The following is a 16,853-nucleotide window of genomic DNA, read 5'->3' as shown; positions in this document are numbered from 1 at the left end:
GTGTGTTATATGTTACATACATACTAGGCAAATAACGGAAAAGACCCATAAGCCCAGAAATCTGAAGGCCAATCCTTTCCACTGAAAAGGAAAAATGCTATATTGGCCCCTCATCCTGGGACAACCAAGAGAAAGCTTTAGAATAGCCCTGTATACTGCATGAAAACCCCCAGTTCCAATCAGATCAATTCACCCAGGAAGCCAGGGCAAAACAGGGGATGGTTAGTCGATTACTCACTTGTCAATTCTCCTTTCTGTGTTAAGGGATGGACATTGGAGAGACTGGTGAGAAGGTGCCGGGAGAAGCTTTTGGTGCATTTTTATTATCACCGTTACTGCTATTGCATGACTTCTTTTTATTTCCCCCAGTAAGTAATTAGGAGCTTTGCACTCAGAGAAGCTCTGTCGGGGTGGAACAAAATGTGACTTGAGCTCAGAATGGCAAGAGGCAACAGTCAAACCTATGCACGAAAGCCATAAGAAGGAGAGACACAGCATAGACTGAGGCAACAGAGTTTCTATCCATGTGACATTCTTCTTCCCCTGTCAGATCTAGGCAACACAGAATGGAAAGGTCAGGTGGAGGGAGCATATGGGATGCAAAACTACCCAAAAAATGAACTCCACTTCAGCACAATTCTACTTAGGGTGCAGCACAATTCAAGTTCCCAGATTTTTCAGCATCTTCTCTATATTCAAAGCTCAGTGTGATGGGAAAGCTCCCCTAAAGGAAAAGGCTCACCAGCCCACAAACTCCACAACCCTCCTCCCATCTTCACCACTCTTCTCTGCTTCCAATCACAGAGGAAGGGTAGGACTTCCTCCTTGCCTAGGCCACCCTCTCTACTTATTATCACAGCGGGACAGCAACTTGGAGTTCAACCCCCTTATTTTCAAGAGAAGGAAACGGACACCCCAGGAGGCAAAATGATCTGCCTGATATCATTCAGTAAAGGACCAGAGCTGGAATTTGAGCCCAGGTCCTTTGATTCCAAATTTGGAGTATCCACCCCAAATGTTCACGTGAAATATCTGTGCCAATCTGTGGTAAAGCCTTCCGAGGTCATATTGGTCTGATCAGCCATAGTCGGACACATCAAAACTTGAATTTATCATGGTGATGTCATTTTGGTCCTCTTCGAGAACAAAGGACAACAACCAAACCAACCAACTGAGGCATTGGGTCAGAGGGTCTTGTTTGCCCTCCTCTGGCTCTGAAAAGTATATAAATACTCTGAGGTGAGTTTTACTTTGGGGCTTACTCATTGGACGTGTTTGGCCAAATGAAACTCTGGGTAGTCATTAAAGATCTCCTCCCTTGAAAACCCAGATATTGGTGCATTTCTCTCTGGTAACTATGTATGTATGTAATTGTCAGAGAGTTGGAAACCCTGTCTGTTGTTCTTTATTGCTCTGCTTGTATTTTCTCTGTTGATATATGTGTTTGATTAAAGTAACTGTTGACCCCTCAAAAGTTGTTTTCCTTTTAGAAAAGCAGATCTAAGAACCTGTACAGCAGGCCCTCCAGTGTATGCCGAGGTCCTTCCTGTTATACTCTTGTGCCTGTGCTTTCATCTGACATCTGCTTCTTTTCTGAACTTGAACCTCTTGGTCTACAGATAGATCTACACATCTTGATGCCAGAAAAAACCTTCTAACAACTGGAGCTGACCCAAAGTGGAAGGGGATTTCCTCTTTGGAGGGCTTCAAGCAGAGGCTGGACAATCACTTGTCAGGCATGGCAGAGTGAAGAATGCTTTTGTGGCTTGGGTTGGACCAGCCAGCTGTTCTAAGTATCCCATTACTTCCCCATGACCTCCAGGATCAAATACAAACTCATAAGCTTGGCATTTCGAGCCCTTTATTACCTTTACAGGAGTATTACAAATTTCTCCTCTTTAGTTCCTCTCCAGGCGATTCCATCTCCTGCCTCCCTGAAGTGTTTTCTCCTCTTCATCTCCACCTCTTAGAATCCCTAGCTCCAACACCACTTTCCCCCATGAGGTCTTAACTGCCTCTTTTACACCCAACCTCTATTCCCAAACAAAAAAAAGGCCTTGTATTTATTTTACGCATACTTATATATGTCCATGTTCTCACTTCTCCTTCAACTGTATGAGCTCTGGGAAGTCAGGGACTGATTCTTTTTTTGTTATTGTATCCCCAGTGCCTAGAGCAGTCACTGATAAAGAGTAGGCCCTTCATAAATACTCCTTGATTGACTGAATCTGTAATGGTTGAGCATGTATTTGGGTGCCAGGAATGTATTCTGGCATCCTTGCTCAAGAGGAAACATAGAAGCTGGTCCCTGGTCATAGAGAGAACTGAGGTCAGGATGGTGAACAGCAAGGGACACAGAAAAGGGAACTTTAAGTCCTGTATGATGGTATGATGGATGTCTGGTGGCTTCTGCCACATGTTATACAATATTCCAACCAAATCATATCCAGATTAAGTTCGGGTCTTGTATCCAGGAGGGAGGGTTCCACTGGGGATAGAGGGCAACCGGCTACACATTCAGGAAGAAATGAGTGCCTCTATTCCACATTATAATGCTGTGAGACCCAGAGTGGGCATGGCACACAACTACAGTGCCCCAAGCAACTATCAGAGGCTAGAAGTTGGAGGGAAGGTGCCAATCTATATTAACAGAGGCACTTACTCACTTTTCCTATGCCGATGAAAACATAGGTCTGCCCTGTTCCACTCCACCCATCCCACCTGAAATAAAAATCATCCATAAGATGTGTACTGGGACTAAGTCTCTATTGTGGAGTCATAACTAGGGAGGTGGTTGTGTGAGTTAAGTCACCAACATTCACATGGGTAGGAGTTTTAGACACAGAATATAAACCACTAATAGAGTTATTGTTGTATAATAATTGCTTATCCTAACTTTACCCCATATACCAATATAAAAAATAAGTCTGCTAAATTCACGTTCACATAAGAGTCAACTGAAACTGACCTTATTGCCTGCTGTCCTGCAGAGATCACCAGTGAAGAAATGGGCAGCTGAGTTGATAATATTGTGTTGGAGATAAGACAAGCAAAAGTGATTGAAATTTCTATCGAGAATATCTTCAGTGCTTGCTTAGAAAAATTCTGCATATAAATAGGGCATGGAAGGACAGGGAGGGGCAGAGCCAAGATGGTGGAGTGAGGACAACTACTCACCTAAGGTCTTAGACAAACTAATTCAGATATGTCTAAAAAGAGAATCTGACCTAATTTTGGAGGTGCACAACAATTGGACAGATGGAGAAGGAGATGCAAAAGTTAACTGAAGAAAACAATGTGATAAAAATTAGAATTGGGCAAGTAGAAACTGATGATTCTATGAGACATCAAGAATCAGTCAAACAAAATCTAAAGAACAAAAAGATAGAAGAAAATGTAAAATATCTAATTGGAAAAACAGCTGACCTGGAAAATAGATCCAGGACAGAAAATATAAGAATTACTGACCTATCAGAAAGGCATGATGAAAAAGAGTCTGAACAATATCTTCCAAGAAATCATCAAGGAAAACTGCCCAGAAGTGCTAGATCCAGAGGGCAAAACAGTTCTCAAAAGTATCCATCATTCACCTCCCAAAAAGAATCCCAAACTAAAAACACCAAGAAATATTGTTGCCAAATTCCAGAACTATCAAGTGAAGGAGAAAATATTATAGGCAGCCAGAAAGAAACCATTCAAATATTAAGGAGCTACAGTCAAGATCACACAGGACCTTGCAGCTTCTACATTAAAAGATCGAAGGAATTAGAATATGATATTCCATAAGGCAAAGGAGCTAGGACTACAACCAAGGATCAAATACCCAGCAAAGTTCAGCATAACATTTCAGTCAAGGAGATGGACATTCAATGAAATAATGGATTTCCAGACCTTCCTGACAAAAGGCCAGAACTCAATAGAAAATTCAATCTTCAAACGCAGGTCTCAAGAGAGGCATAAAAAGGTAAACACGGGAAAAGAAAAACTTGTTACTCAATTTGGGCAAATTGTTTATCTCCCTATAAGGGAAGATGATACTCGTCAATCTTGAGAATTATACATCTATTATGAAATATAAAAGGGGTATTCATAGATAGAGGGAATGGGTATAAAGTAGATGATGTGAGGATAAAAATGTGATTTAAGCATGTGAAGGGACTGTAACAGGAGATGTGAAAAGGAGGAAGCAAAAAATGGTAAATTACATCGTAGGAAGAAGTACAAAATTATATTATAGTAGACAGAAAGAGGGGAGAGAGATGAGCATTGCATGAGAGGTACTGTTCAAGGAGGGATTGGTTCAAGGAGGGAAAAATGAACTTAAGTATATAAATCTGACTAGCTCTATAGGCAGTAGGAGGGGAAGGGAGAAGAAAGAGGAGGAGAAGCTAAAAGAGAGGGAAGAAGTAGTAAGGGCAAAGAGGAGTAAAAGGAAGGGGGGGCTGAAAGAAGGAAGGGAAGACTGCAGGAGTTGGTGGTCAAAAGTGAAAACTCAATTGAGGAGGGGAAGGGAGATGGGAGAACTAAAAGCACAAACGGTGGGAAAGAGGATGTAGGGAAAGACAGATTGTAATCATAACAGTGAATGTGAACGGAATGAACTCTCTCATAAAACAGAGATGGATAGCAGAATGGATTGAAAGCCATAATCCAACAATATGTTCTTTACAAGAAACACATTTGAAATGGGGGGATACACACAGGGTAAAGGTAAAAGGTTGGAACAGAATATATTGTCTTTGAGCTGATGTAACAAAAGCAGGGGTAGCAATCCTAATCTCAGACAAAGCAAAAGCAGAAATAGATCTAATCAAAAGAGATAAGAAAGGAAACTATATCCTGCTAAAAGGCAGCATATACAATGAAGTAATATCATTACTAAACATGTATGCTTCAAGTGGTATAGCATCCAAATTCTTAGAGGAGAAGCTGGGGGAGTTGCAGGAAGAAATAGACAGAAAAACTATGCTAATGGGGGACCTCAACTTCCCCCTCTCTGAACTTGATAAATCTAAAATCAAAATAAACAAGAAAGAAGTTAAGGAAGTGAATAAAACTTTCTATAAGGTCAATATGATAGATCTCTGGAGAAAACTGAATGGGGATAGAAAGGAATATACCTTTTTCTCAGCAGTACATGGCACATTTACAAAAACTGACCATGTTCTAGGATATAAAAACCTCACAATCCAGTGCAGAAAGGCAGAAATAGTCAATGCATCCTTCTCAGATCATAATGCAATAAAAATGATATGTAATGTGTGTGTGTTCGTCCTTCATTGCCAAAGAAGACCATGCCATCAGAGAAATAATGACATGACTGGCACTTGACTTTGTTTTGAGTGAGGGAGGGCTGTGCAGGTCACCAGCCTCACTTCTCCTCCAGAATCATCTGAATCCAGTCACCAGATATTCATCAGGATGAGTGGAGATGACCCAGGATGAGGCAATTGGGGTTAAGTGACTTGCCCAAGGTCACACAGCTAGTGAGTGTCAAGTGTCAGAGGTGAGATTTGAACTCAGGTCCTCCTGACTCCTGCACTGGTGCTCTATCCACTGCACCACCTAAAAGGGCATGGAAAGATAAACCAAAAATTAATTGGAAACCAAATAATCTAATCCTAAAGAAGGAGTGTGTTAAAAAACATATCATAGAAACAATCAACAACTTCATTCAAGAGAATGACAACAATGAGACAATGTACCAAATCTTATGGGATACTGCAAAAGCGGTTCTTAGGGAAAGTTTTATATCTTTGAATGCTGATATGAATAAAATAGAGAGAGAGGAAACCAATGACTTGGGCATGAAGCTGAAAAAGCTAGAAAAAGAACAAATTGAAAATCCCCAAGAATACTAAATTAGAAATACTGAAAACCAAAGGAAATATTAATAAAATTGAAATTAAGAAAACTATTGAACTAATAAATAAAACTAATAGTTGGTTTCATGAAAAAGCTAATAAAATTGATAAACTTTTGGTCAAAATGATTAAAAAAAGAAAGAAGAAAATCAAATTACCAATATCAAAAATGAAAGGTATACAGTAAAGTAAAACAATAATTAGAAATTACTTTGCCCAACTTTATGCCCATAAATTAGACAATCTAAATGAGATGGATAAGTATTTTAAAAAATATAAATTGCCCAGATTAACAGAAGAGGAAGTTGAATACTTAAACAACCCCATTTCAGAAAAAGAAATTGAACAAGCCATCAATGAACTCCCTAGGAAAATTATCTCCAGGGCCAGATGGATTTACAAGTGAATTCTATCAAACATTTAAAGAACAGTTAATTACAATACTACATAGACTATTTGGGAAAATTGGGGAAGATGGAGCTCTCCCAAATTCGTTTTATGATACAAATATGGTTTTGATATCTAAACCAGGAAGAGCCAAAACAAAGAAAGAAAATTATAGACCAATATCTCTGATGAATATAGATGCAAAAATTTTAAATAAGATTTTAGCAAAAAGAATACAGCAACTTATCACGAGAATAATGTATTACGATCAGGTAGGATTCATACCAGGAATGCAAGGCTGGTTCGATATTAGGAAAACTATTAGCATTATTGATCATATCAACGACAAAACTAACAAAAACCACATGATTATCTCAATAGATGCAGAAAAAGCTTTTGACAAAATACAATACCCATTCCTACTGAAAACACTGGAGAGTATAGGAATAAAGGGAACTTTCCATAAAATAAGAAGCAGTATCTACTTAAAACTTTCAGCAGGCATTATATGCAATGGAGATAAGCTACATGCATTTGCAATTAGACCCAGGGGTGAAACAAGGATGTCTATTATCACTACTATTATTCAATATGGTACTAGAAATGTTAGCTGTAGCAATTAGACAAGATAATGAAATTTAAGGAATTAGAATAGGCAAAGAAGAAACTAAGTTATCACTCTTTGCAGATGATATGATGATATATTTAGAGAATCCTAGACATTCAAGTAAAACACTACTTGAAATAATAAACCACTTTGGCAAAGTTGCAGGTTACAAAATTAACCCACACAAATCTTCATTTCTATATATTAGTAACAAAGCTCAACAGCAAAAGATCAAAAGAGAAATCTCATTTAAAGCTAGGGTGGACACTATAAAATATTTGGGAGTTTACTTGCCAAAACAAACCCAGGGACTATATGAACACAATTACAAGACACTTTTCACACAAATAAAGTCAGATCTAAGTAAGTGGAAAAACATCAGTTGCTCGTGGGTAGGCTGAGCCAATATAATAAAAATGACAATTTTACATATATTAATTTACTTATTTAGTGCCATACCAATTAAACCATCAGATAATTATTTTCTAGAGCTGGAAAAAATAATATCAAAATTCATCTGGAAGAACCAAAGCTCCAGAATATCACGGGGACTAAAATGCTCTAAATCAATATCGATTAAAGAGATGTAAATCAAAACAACTCTGAGGTACCACATCACACCTATCAGATTGGCAAACATGACAGAACAGGAAGATGATAAATGTTGGAGAGGATGTGGGAGAGTTGTAACACTAATTCATTGTTGGTGGAGCTTTGAGCTGATCCAACCATTCTGGAGAGCAATTTCGAACTATGCCCAAAGGGCTACAAAAATATGCATACCCTTTGACCCAGCAATATCACTTCTAGGACTGTATCCCCAAGAGATCGTAAAAATGGGAAAGTGTCCCACATGTACAAAAATATTTATAGCAGCCCTCTTTGTGGTGGCCAAAAACTGGAAATCAAGGGGATGCCCATCAACTAGGGAATGGCTGAACAAGTTGTAGTATATGAATGTAATAGAATACTATTGTGCTATAAGAAATGATTAACAGGAAGACTTCAGAGAGGCCTGGAAAGACTTATATGATCTGATGCTGAGTGAAAGGAGCAGAACCAGGAGAACTTTGTGCACAGCCAATAACCACAGTGTGCGAGAGTTTTTTCTGGTAGACTTGGAACTTCATTGCAATGCAAGGACTTAAACAAATTCCCAATGGACTTTTAAGGCAAAATGCCTTCCACATCCAGAGAAAGAACTATGGAATTCAATCGCAGAATGTAGCAGATCATTTTGTGTGTGTGTGTGTGTGTGTGTGTGTGTGTGTGTGTGTGTGTGTGTATGTGTATGTATTATGTTTTGGTTTGTTATATGATTTCTCCCATTCATTTGAATTCTTCCACACAGCATGATTATAGTGAAAATGTATTTAATAGGAATGTACGTGTAGAACCTATATAAAATTTTATGCCTTCTTGAGGAGGGAGGGGGGAGGGAGGGGGAAAAAAATCTAAGTTATATGGTAGTGATTGTAGAACACTGAAAATAAATAAAATTAACTTAAAAAATATAAATAGGGCATAAGTGGTCTGTATTCAATTTTTCCCCTAGCTGTTGTCAAAGAATGTGATGAAGATGAGAGCTTGCTTATTCAAATTGTCACTTTTTCTTCCTTCTTCAATATACCAACCTGGATCTTATTAATCAGCATACATATATATCCTTCTAAAATTAAAATATCCTTAAACAATACAATGGAAAGGAAAGTTAAAAAAGAAAAAAAAGCCCAAACAAAAACTATCAAACAAATGAAATTAAGTCAAAAGAGAAAGATTTTATAAAGTTTAGTGCAAAGTGATCAGAGAAAGAGAGAGCAAACAAAATAATCCTGCCAATTAATAGCATTTAACAATGAAAACAGAAGAATGTTCAAGTCTAAGCAGGCACAATCAGACAGGATCATAAAGAAAGTTGGGCAACAGGAATGAAAATTCTAACATACTGACATTCCCAGGACCATCCCATACATAGAAATTGCTAATTGCATAGGGCTGTGAGTAGACTGAGCTGCCTGAATGTGTAACTCAGCTGGTCCTCTCCCTCTCCCTATCCTCCTCTCTAAAGGAAAGTAAATTTTGGTGGCCCAAATCTGTTTACTGGCTAGATTCACAGAGAATCACAGGGTAAAGAAATGACTCAACTCTTTGGGCAAATGCCTGCTTACTACTCCATATTAGGACGTGCAGTCTAGTCCAATATGAGGGGGCTACATGAGCATGAGAAGGGTGCTGAATTTGAAAGCAAAGGACCTGTGTTCAAATCCTCACTCAAGTGTTTACTAGGCAACTGTAGACACACCATTTAACCGTTCCATGCTTCTGTATCTTCATCTGTCCAAATGGAGGAAAGGGAGGAGATGGTCTGAGGTCCCTTCTAGCTCCATTTCATATCTTTTGCTATGCACATAATAAAATGTTTACAATCTGATCATAAAATGTGCCAACCCTGCACTGTGATAAAAAGTATACACAATTGTGCATGTGCCAAAGTTGACCAATCTGGCTTCCTGACTTTTGATTGGAAAACAATCACCTGCCTATGTTTCTCCCCTTTCCTCTGTCCTTTCCTGCTTATGGCTCAATTGATTTTGCCTGAAATAATCTCTTTACTATCACCTCTTTAACACTCCTTTCTTTTTTTCTCTCTTTCTAACTATAAGGTGCTACATCCAGATCATTCTTTCTTCCAGTATCCTGATCACAAAGCAGTCCAGTACTAGTGTGAGTGCTCCCTGGTATCCGGGGAAGACACGCCATCCATTATGGAGTGAGCAGCACCAACAATTGACAATCAATCAAAAAGCATTTATGAAATTAAAGTATTATTTTAAATTAAATTAATTAAATTTTAAAATAGTAGTAATTAAATGAATAAATTAATTTGTTAATTAAAATTAAATTAAAAGTGCTTAGAACATGGGGGCAATATAGAAATGTTTATTCCCCTTCCCCCTTCCCCATATCTACCCTGTTCCTGTACTGTGTTGGGTAAGAGTGTACAACTCAAAAGTCAAAGCATTTCTTGCCTTCAAGATGTTGACATTTCAGTGGGCTTCAAACGCTCTCAAAGTGCCACAGAGTATGAATATTTCTCCAAAGTCTCCATTTACTTCCTCATCTTCTAATTAAACCTTCTTTCTTAAGCACCAGATTTCAATAAACATTTTTAAAAGAGACATTTTATATATACCTATGTAAACAGATATTTCTCATTTTAAAAATTGTTCCCATTATTGGAGTATTTTCTATTACTTTTAACTGTATATGTAACAATGGTTTTTGAGGTCCAACCTTGGAATCAAACTGCTATGTATAACACTATATTAAAGGGAAAATAATTTCTGAGTTTCCAACACATGACTGCAACATAGCTTGCCTATAAACTGGCCTCTTCCTATACCTGAGGATCAGATTGCCACCCTACCTACCGACAATACAATAAAATACAACTGCAGACAGTTTGTATAAACTGAGCCAAGAAAAGTGCAATCAAGGACCATCATTCCAATGATGACTTAGTTTCCTATAATGGGAGGCGATGCTTTTCACTTAATAAACGTGTCTTCAATTGAACTGAGTTGCAAGTCAAGCAGATTTTTTGATGACCATTTGTCTAAGATACTGTAAATGGTCCTAGACATGGCTTTGACAAAATGACCACTGAGGTCCATTCCAACTCTCAGATTCTATGAGCCTAGGGTCATTTCAATCATCCTGACTGATCACTGAATCTGAATTTAGTCACTGGTTTAAACACATAGCTTGGACATTTTGTGTGTACAGACATGATTTTAATAACAATGATGATGATGACCAACATTAATACAAAGCTTTAAGATTTGCCAAGAACTTCATGCAACTTATCTTATTTAATTTGATTCTAATTGGTTTTTTTTTGGGGGCGGGGGGGCGGGGAGAGAACTCCTGGTACAGGAAACTCCCTCCACTGATACAGGCTTGCAGTTTGTAACTTAAGAGTCTTAGAAAGTTGCCTGGAACATAGAGTTTAAACCAACCAATCAAACAACAACCATTTATTATGGACCAGGCTCCAGTGCTAGGAATACAAAGAGAAAAAATAGTAGTCCTTGTCCTCAAGTTTCCATTCTATAGGGTGATACAATGCACCTACATACACATACACAAAATAAATACAAGCTAATGTGAGTTGACGGAAAGAAGAGACTACAGCAGCTGGCAGAGATCAGTTAAAGACTTGAGGGAGAAGGTAGAGCTTAAGATGAGCTTCAAAACAAGATTCTAAGAGTTTCTTATGAAGCACGTGTCATGTCAGCGGTAAGGGAGGACTTGAACTTATGTCCAGCTGAGTTCAAGGCTAGCTCAGCTCTTCTATTTGCCATACCACACTGCCCCTCTTTTTCTAATATTAAATCTTTTAAATCACGTCATCAATTTTATCAGATTTAAATGACGAAAATCCTAAGAGAAGACTTCATCATCGCGACTTTAGGACCCAATGACAATCACTGCAGGGACTATGTGAACAGTCATTGAAAAGGTGGACATTCATTTACAAAGGAAGGGAATTTCTAGTTGAATGCATTCCATTCTCTCTGAATGACACTAGACCATTGCAGGGAAAATAATCATTCAAATACTTTTTTTTTTTACATAGAATCTACTTTGAAGATGCCAAGGAAATAAGGCTGCTATAAAAGGAGTGCTTTAGAGGTCACCAAGAAAGTGATGGAATCACTTTAAAGGGAGCTAGAAAAAAGGAAGACAAGCAGATTCAATTTTGAAAGGACTTCATTCAAAAGGAAACATTTTCCTTAGGCCTTAGCTATTTCTCCAAATAAGAAGGTTCTGATTTATCTTCATAATTGTTTTTCTGGGGGGGAGGGAGAGAGAAAAATGTTTTCCTCACATTAGCTACCTTTTAAACACCAGGCTGGGTTGAAATTAGGGCACGCGCTTCATGGTTTCAGCAAAGCGAGGAGTGCCATTATCCACCTAATATCTCTCCCCAAATCCCAAGCCTGTAATTCTGCTTTTCTTTGCTGCCTCACATTGTTTCTTACCTCTCTCTTTTGAATCATACCTTTTTTATTTGTACTGTTATCTTGCTGATATTTACACACACACACACACACACACACACACACACACACACACACACACACACAGTGGCTCTAGAATTTTGTTTTCCATGCTATAAACATGATTGTCTTCTTAGTTGTCCCTTGGGGCTCTCTTATGGAAAGTTTTGGATCAAAGGATCCCAGATATAGGGTTGTAACAAACCATACATGATATTAAGGCCAGCCTGCACAATGTAAAAATGAAGAAACTGAGGTACAGAGAGGGTAAGGGATTACCCTACAATTAAGATGGGATTTGAATCCAAGTCTTCCCACTTATTTCTTTGTTTCATTTTCTTTCTTTCTTTTTTTCACAGTGTTACTGCTCCTTACAAAGTGATTAAAACTACACATAAAAATCTAGATGTGGTCTAAGAAGTTGAGTTATCAAGAGCTCAGAAGACACCAGTCTAAAGGAATCCAACAACCATTAGTCTATACCGTAGAGACTGGAGACGAAGGACGATGGCCAAGGGAGCAGATGACCTGGTCTCCCACTTCCATGAGCACATGGCCATTCTCTTTCAGGAGGGTTCTTAGTGCTCTCCTGCCACACCTCTCTATATCCTCCACATCTTAACTTAAGTTCTCTTCCTTTGCTCCAAATTGAGAGGAGAAGGTGGCTCTTCTCCTTACCTGGGCTAATGCCTTCTACTTGTCCACCCTATCTCTCTATCTCTGTCTGCCCTCTCTCTCATTTTCAAATGGCCTTAGCCCATTAAAAAATTCCGTTTAAAAATATAAGAGAAATAGTTTTCCTTTTATGAGGTAGAGCTGAGTTGGAACTGAAATAATTTTCACTCTCTCTTTTTGCCTATGTTTCTTACTATGATAGTTCAGGAAATAGCAGTAGAGTTAAGGTACTACTACTAAGCATGGGAGGGAACAAAATTAATTTGTACATTCCAAGATACCATTTAATTTCCTTTACTACCTTCTCCTGCCTCTTATCTCCATGCCGTTCCAACCTGCCAAACCACTCTTCTTCCCTCAATCCAAACTTATCTTAGAACTAATCTTCTCTGGGAAACTAACCCAATTAGCAGGGAAGCATATTCATAGGTACCCTTGGGCAAATAATTTCCCATCAACATTTAAAATAAATTTTAAGAACTCAGGAAACTTCAGACAAGACAAAGCTAAATTATTCTAATACCTTCTTTCAAGAGAATAGGAAAAAGAGCACATTTTGGGTGTAGACTGCGTAGCATCTATTACACTGCAAGCATGCCGTGACTGGAGAATCAAATTTAACTCGACAGAATACTAATGGCAGAAAGGATGAGCAGCAGAATGCCCACTGCTGCTTGCCCTGATCTTTAATTATCAAGCACAGTGAAAAATCTGCATTTCAGATTTCTGTCAGCACAGCCAACCTATTACCTGGTCCTTTCTTCTTTGGGTGGGCTCCTATGGGCAGTTGTGCTTTGTACATCATTGCCTTTAACAGTTCAACAGAATAAAAATTTCTTTAACATTTACTGCTTTCTCTCTTGCTGACAATGTCATGGTCTCTAACTCATCCTACAGCTAATGTGCCAATATCTAAAAATATATTATTGGTCAGGTGGTCTATCCAAGCCAACGTTGAGGCCATTTTGTCTGAGCAGGCCTAATTAGTGAGTAAAGCAGGTGAGAAGGACTTTTGCTGACACCATCCACTCTATTTATGTTTACTTCCCAGTGCATCTGGGAATCCAGAAGGAAGCCTTTTCTAACCTAATGCTTGCTTATTCTTCAGCTAATTCAGGAAAGGGAAAGCAAGGCAGCTTAGCAGAGCCTCTAGATCCATGGTCCCTGAGCTACCAAAATCCCTTTCCACCAGGGATTAGAGAAAGGAAAAGGGGGAACCTGTTTCCAGTCTTGAAAGTAGAACTTTCAATGTGCCTACTTCCTGGTACAGCCCCACAAATCCCCACACATCTCCTTTCAAAAGCTCTTGGTACAGCTCCATAGATCCCCACACATACCCATTCAAAACATCAAACCAGAAATAGATCACAAAGTCAATTATCAAAGGTGAGAGAATTTTCTGACCTCTAAGCTTACCTGGGCTGCTCTTTGGATGGCTGAAAGTTGAAAGGTATGTTACAAAATAAATCAGCCCCTAAAAAAACCAGACTAGGAGTTGCATAGCAGTCCCCTCACCTGTGAAACATTACTGTGACATCTCTATGGAAAATGACACCTAATTTCATTCTCCTTCTGATTTTTACCACCCTTCTCATCAAGCTAGAACCTCAGAAAATGACAATTTAAAACGTGCAGAACTGAGGGCAGTGCGCGCCCCCCAGATTAGTTTGGATTTTTTGAGGGGGGAAGCAGCCAGTCATATCTTGTGATCTTATGATTGTAGCCTGCTGAGCTTTCACAAGCAGGGCCTCTGGCTGAGACCAGTTGGGGTCAGTCTCCTGTCAGGACACGTTCTCTGACATATGGGGAAGAGCTTGTGTTAGCAGGGCACAATGGATGTGCTGGGTCTTACCTGGATTTCTCTGTATCCGCTTCCTTCGATCTCGGAAGGCTGCACCTGACTGCAAGGCCTCCAGCAGATTATCCATCACACCGGTCTCACCTTCTGGAGGAAGAGAGAAAGCAGAATTCATCTTGGAGCATTTCAAATGAAAGAAGAGGAAAAAAATGTAAAGGTATTGGGGGGGTCAGATTTGCATAATGCCCCTAATTTCAAGACAGATCTTTGGTACTATGGACTGACTACTTTGTTTATTATATACGGTTAAGAAAAAGTCATCCTTTCAACTAGAAGACCTGGTCTTTTGTAATATTGATGATAGCTTGGGATGCAGATAAACACCAGCTGATCAGCTAGCTTTCTATGAAGATTCTTCTAAAATGTTTCAAAGCGAGAAACCACGGCCTCCTTTAATGCAATCAATGTAGAGGGAGTTATTTGATGAGGCAGAGTTACACAAGGTTAAATACTGATTGTATTAATACATCAAGCATTCAACTTCATCAACTACAATCTCCAAAGACACTGTTTGCAAAACACATTTCCATTTGATTTTGCTTTAACCCTTCCCTTTTACCCATTCCACAAGGTTGACATTAGAGGGGAGGAAAAGTTGACCAGCATTATCTGAACCATGGAGCCATCCTAAATAGAGAGACAGCAGCCAGAAACCACTTGTCTCTACCCCCCACCTTTAAGAAAAGAGCTTAATTACTTAATTGTTTAAATCGTGTGGCTAAGAAAGATATATATTAAAGATGTATATTATAAGAAATATTTATATATATGTATATATATATATATTCATTTCATAAAAGATGTCCAGGAAGATATCTCAAACATATTTTCAACAGTTTTTCCTCTTTTCACCTCTTATTATACTGGACAATGGAAAGCAAAAAGTCTCGATAGTGCCTGGAATCTTTATTTTTCATTTTAAATAACCATCAACTCTTCTGTACTGCGGTCTCCCCAAATGATATGGGGCCATGTCTCCACTAACTAGCTGTGACCTATGCATACCTCTAAAGCAAAGGAGAAGCTGCATTGAAGTGAGGTGGGTGAATCTGTTCACAGTTTTTAGTCTGTCTCTGAAAAGTCATACCTGAACACCAGGTCAGCCAAAACACTCTGCTGGTCCTGCCCCATCTCATCCCTGGCTACCTACCTCATCTGTAATCTACGTTATCCCAATTGGCTGAGCTGCCAAATGTCCTGAAGAAAGTCACAGAATCATAGACTTGGAGAGCTGGACAGACTTTGGTGGCCATTTAGTACAACCTAGAACTGAGGAGAAGATCCACTATAACATACCTGTCAGTCTCTCAAACTGTGAACTAAGTGGGTTCACTTCAGATTTACAAAAGCTGTTCTCATTTGGACCTTCACAACTACCTGGCTATCCTTTTATTTTTCCTTGATTGACCTTCTGCACATTCATAATCATATAATGAAGTCCTTCCTCATTACTATTTCTGTCCTCACCCTCCAATCTTTCAGAGTATTAGTACTCTCTCCCACTGTCATTGGCTCAATTTTCATCTCTATGTACATTTCCAGATCTAAATACCCAGCCCTACTCTTTTTTCTGAACTCCAATCTCATATCCCCAGCTGCTTTTTGGGTATCTCAAACTACTCAAACTCAGAGTGTCCAAATACTACACATTACTTTGCTCCCTGAACTCTCTCCTCTTCCTGACTTTCCTGTTATTGTTGGGAACACAGTCAATTTTAAAGTCACTGAGGCTCAAGGTTGTCACCCTTGACTTCTTAGTCAATAAACATTTATTAAGTGCCTATTATATGTCAGGCACCATGCTAAGTGCTGGGGATACCAATGCAAATAAAAAGTAAGACAGTCTTTGCCCTCAAGGAACTTACAGTCAGATGGGATAGGAAAACGTACATAAAAAAGCTGAAAGTATGGTGGGAGGAAAAGGAGCGGCATGATGAAGTCCAGAGAAATCCTAAAACAGTACAGCTGGTGGAAAATGAGGAGAAGACTGGGCTGGTCCCCTCTTTGAATGGAGATTTTGGAGTCTATCTGACTGCTCTCCAGTCAGAGGGTCCAAATTCAGATGGAGAAAGGATGAGAGAGTACCAAGGTTGATTCAATTTTATAGGATGATGGGATGGCCCAATGATGGGATTTCTTACTCGCTCACCTCTCAGAAAGAATCAGTGGTCATCTCCTGTTACTTCAACCTTCACAACATTCCCTTCATATCCATCCCCTTCCATCTTCCTGCAAGAGACCACTCTAGTTCTGGCCTCCTTCCAGTTGATCTCCCAGCCTCAGTTCTCTCTCCACTCAGCTGCCAAAATGATTTTCCTAAAATAGCAGGTCTGACTATGTCATCCTCTTCCTTCAATAAAGTTAGCAGCTCCCTATTAACTCTAGGATCAAACAGAAAA

The 16,853-nt window shown here is 39.0% G+C and overlaps 1 protein-coding gene across 7 annotated transcripts in view; it reads right to left on the bottom strand.

Moving 5' to 3' along the window:
• DIAPH2 (diaphanous related formin 2) overlaps positions 1–16,853 on the bottom strand; it is a 1,011,052-nt gene that overhangs the window by 224,189 nt on the left and 770,010 nt on the right. For 6 of the 7 annotated variants that reach the window (XM_072625718.1, XM_072625715.1, XM_072625720.1 and 3 more), the window contains one exon: positions 14,449–14,541. In XM_072625718.1, the coding sequence (XP_072481819.1) occupies positions 14,449–14,541 (93 nt within the window). The remainder of the gene's footprint in view (positions 1–14,448; positions 14,542–16,853) is intronic. The other variant, XM_072625716.1, reaches the window with a different exon arrangement.

Source organism: Notamacropus eugenii, chromosome X (assembly GCF_028372415.1).
Source record: "Notamacropus eugenii isolate mMacEug1 chromosome X, mMacEug1.pri_v2, whole genome shotgun sequence".
Lineage (NCBI taxonomy): Eukaryota > Metazoa > Chordata > Mammalia > Diprotodontia > Macropodidae > Notamacropus > Notamacropus eugenii.
This window is presented reverse-complemented; position numbering and strand designations above follow the sequence as displayed.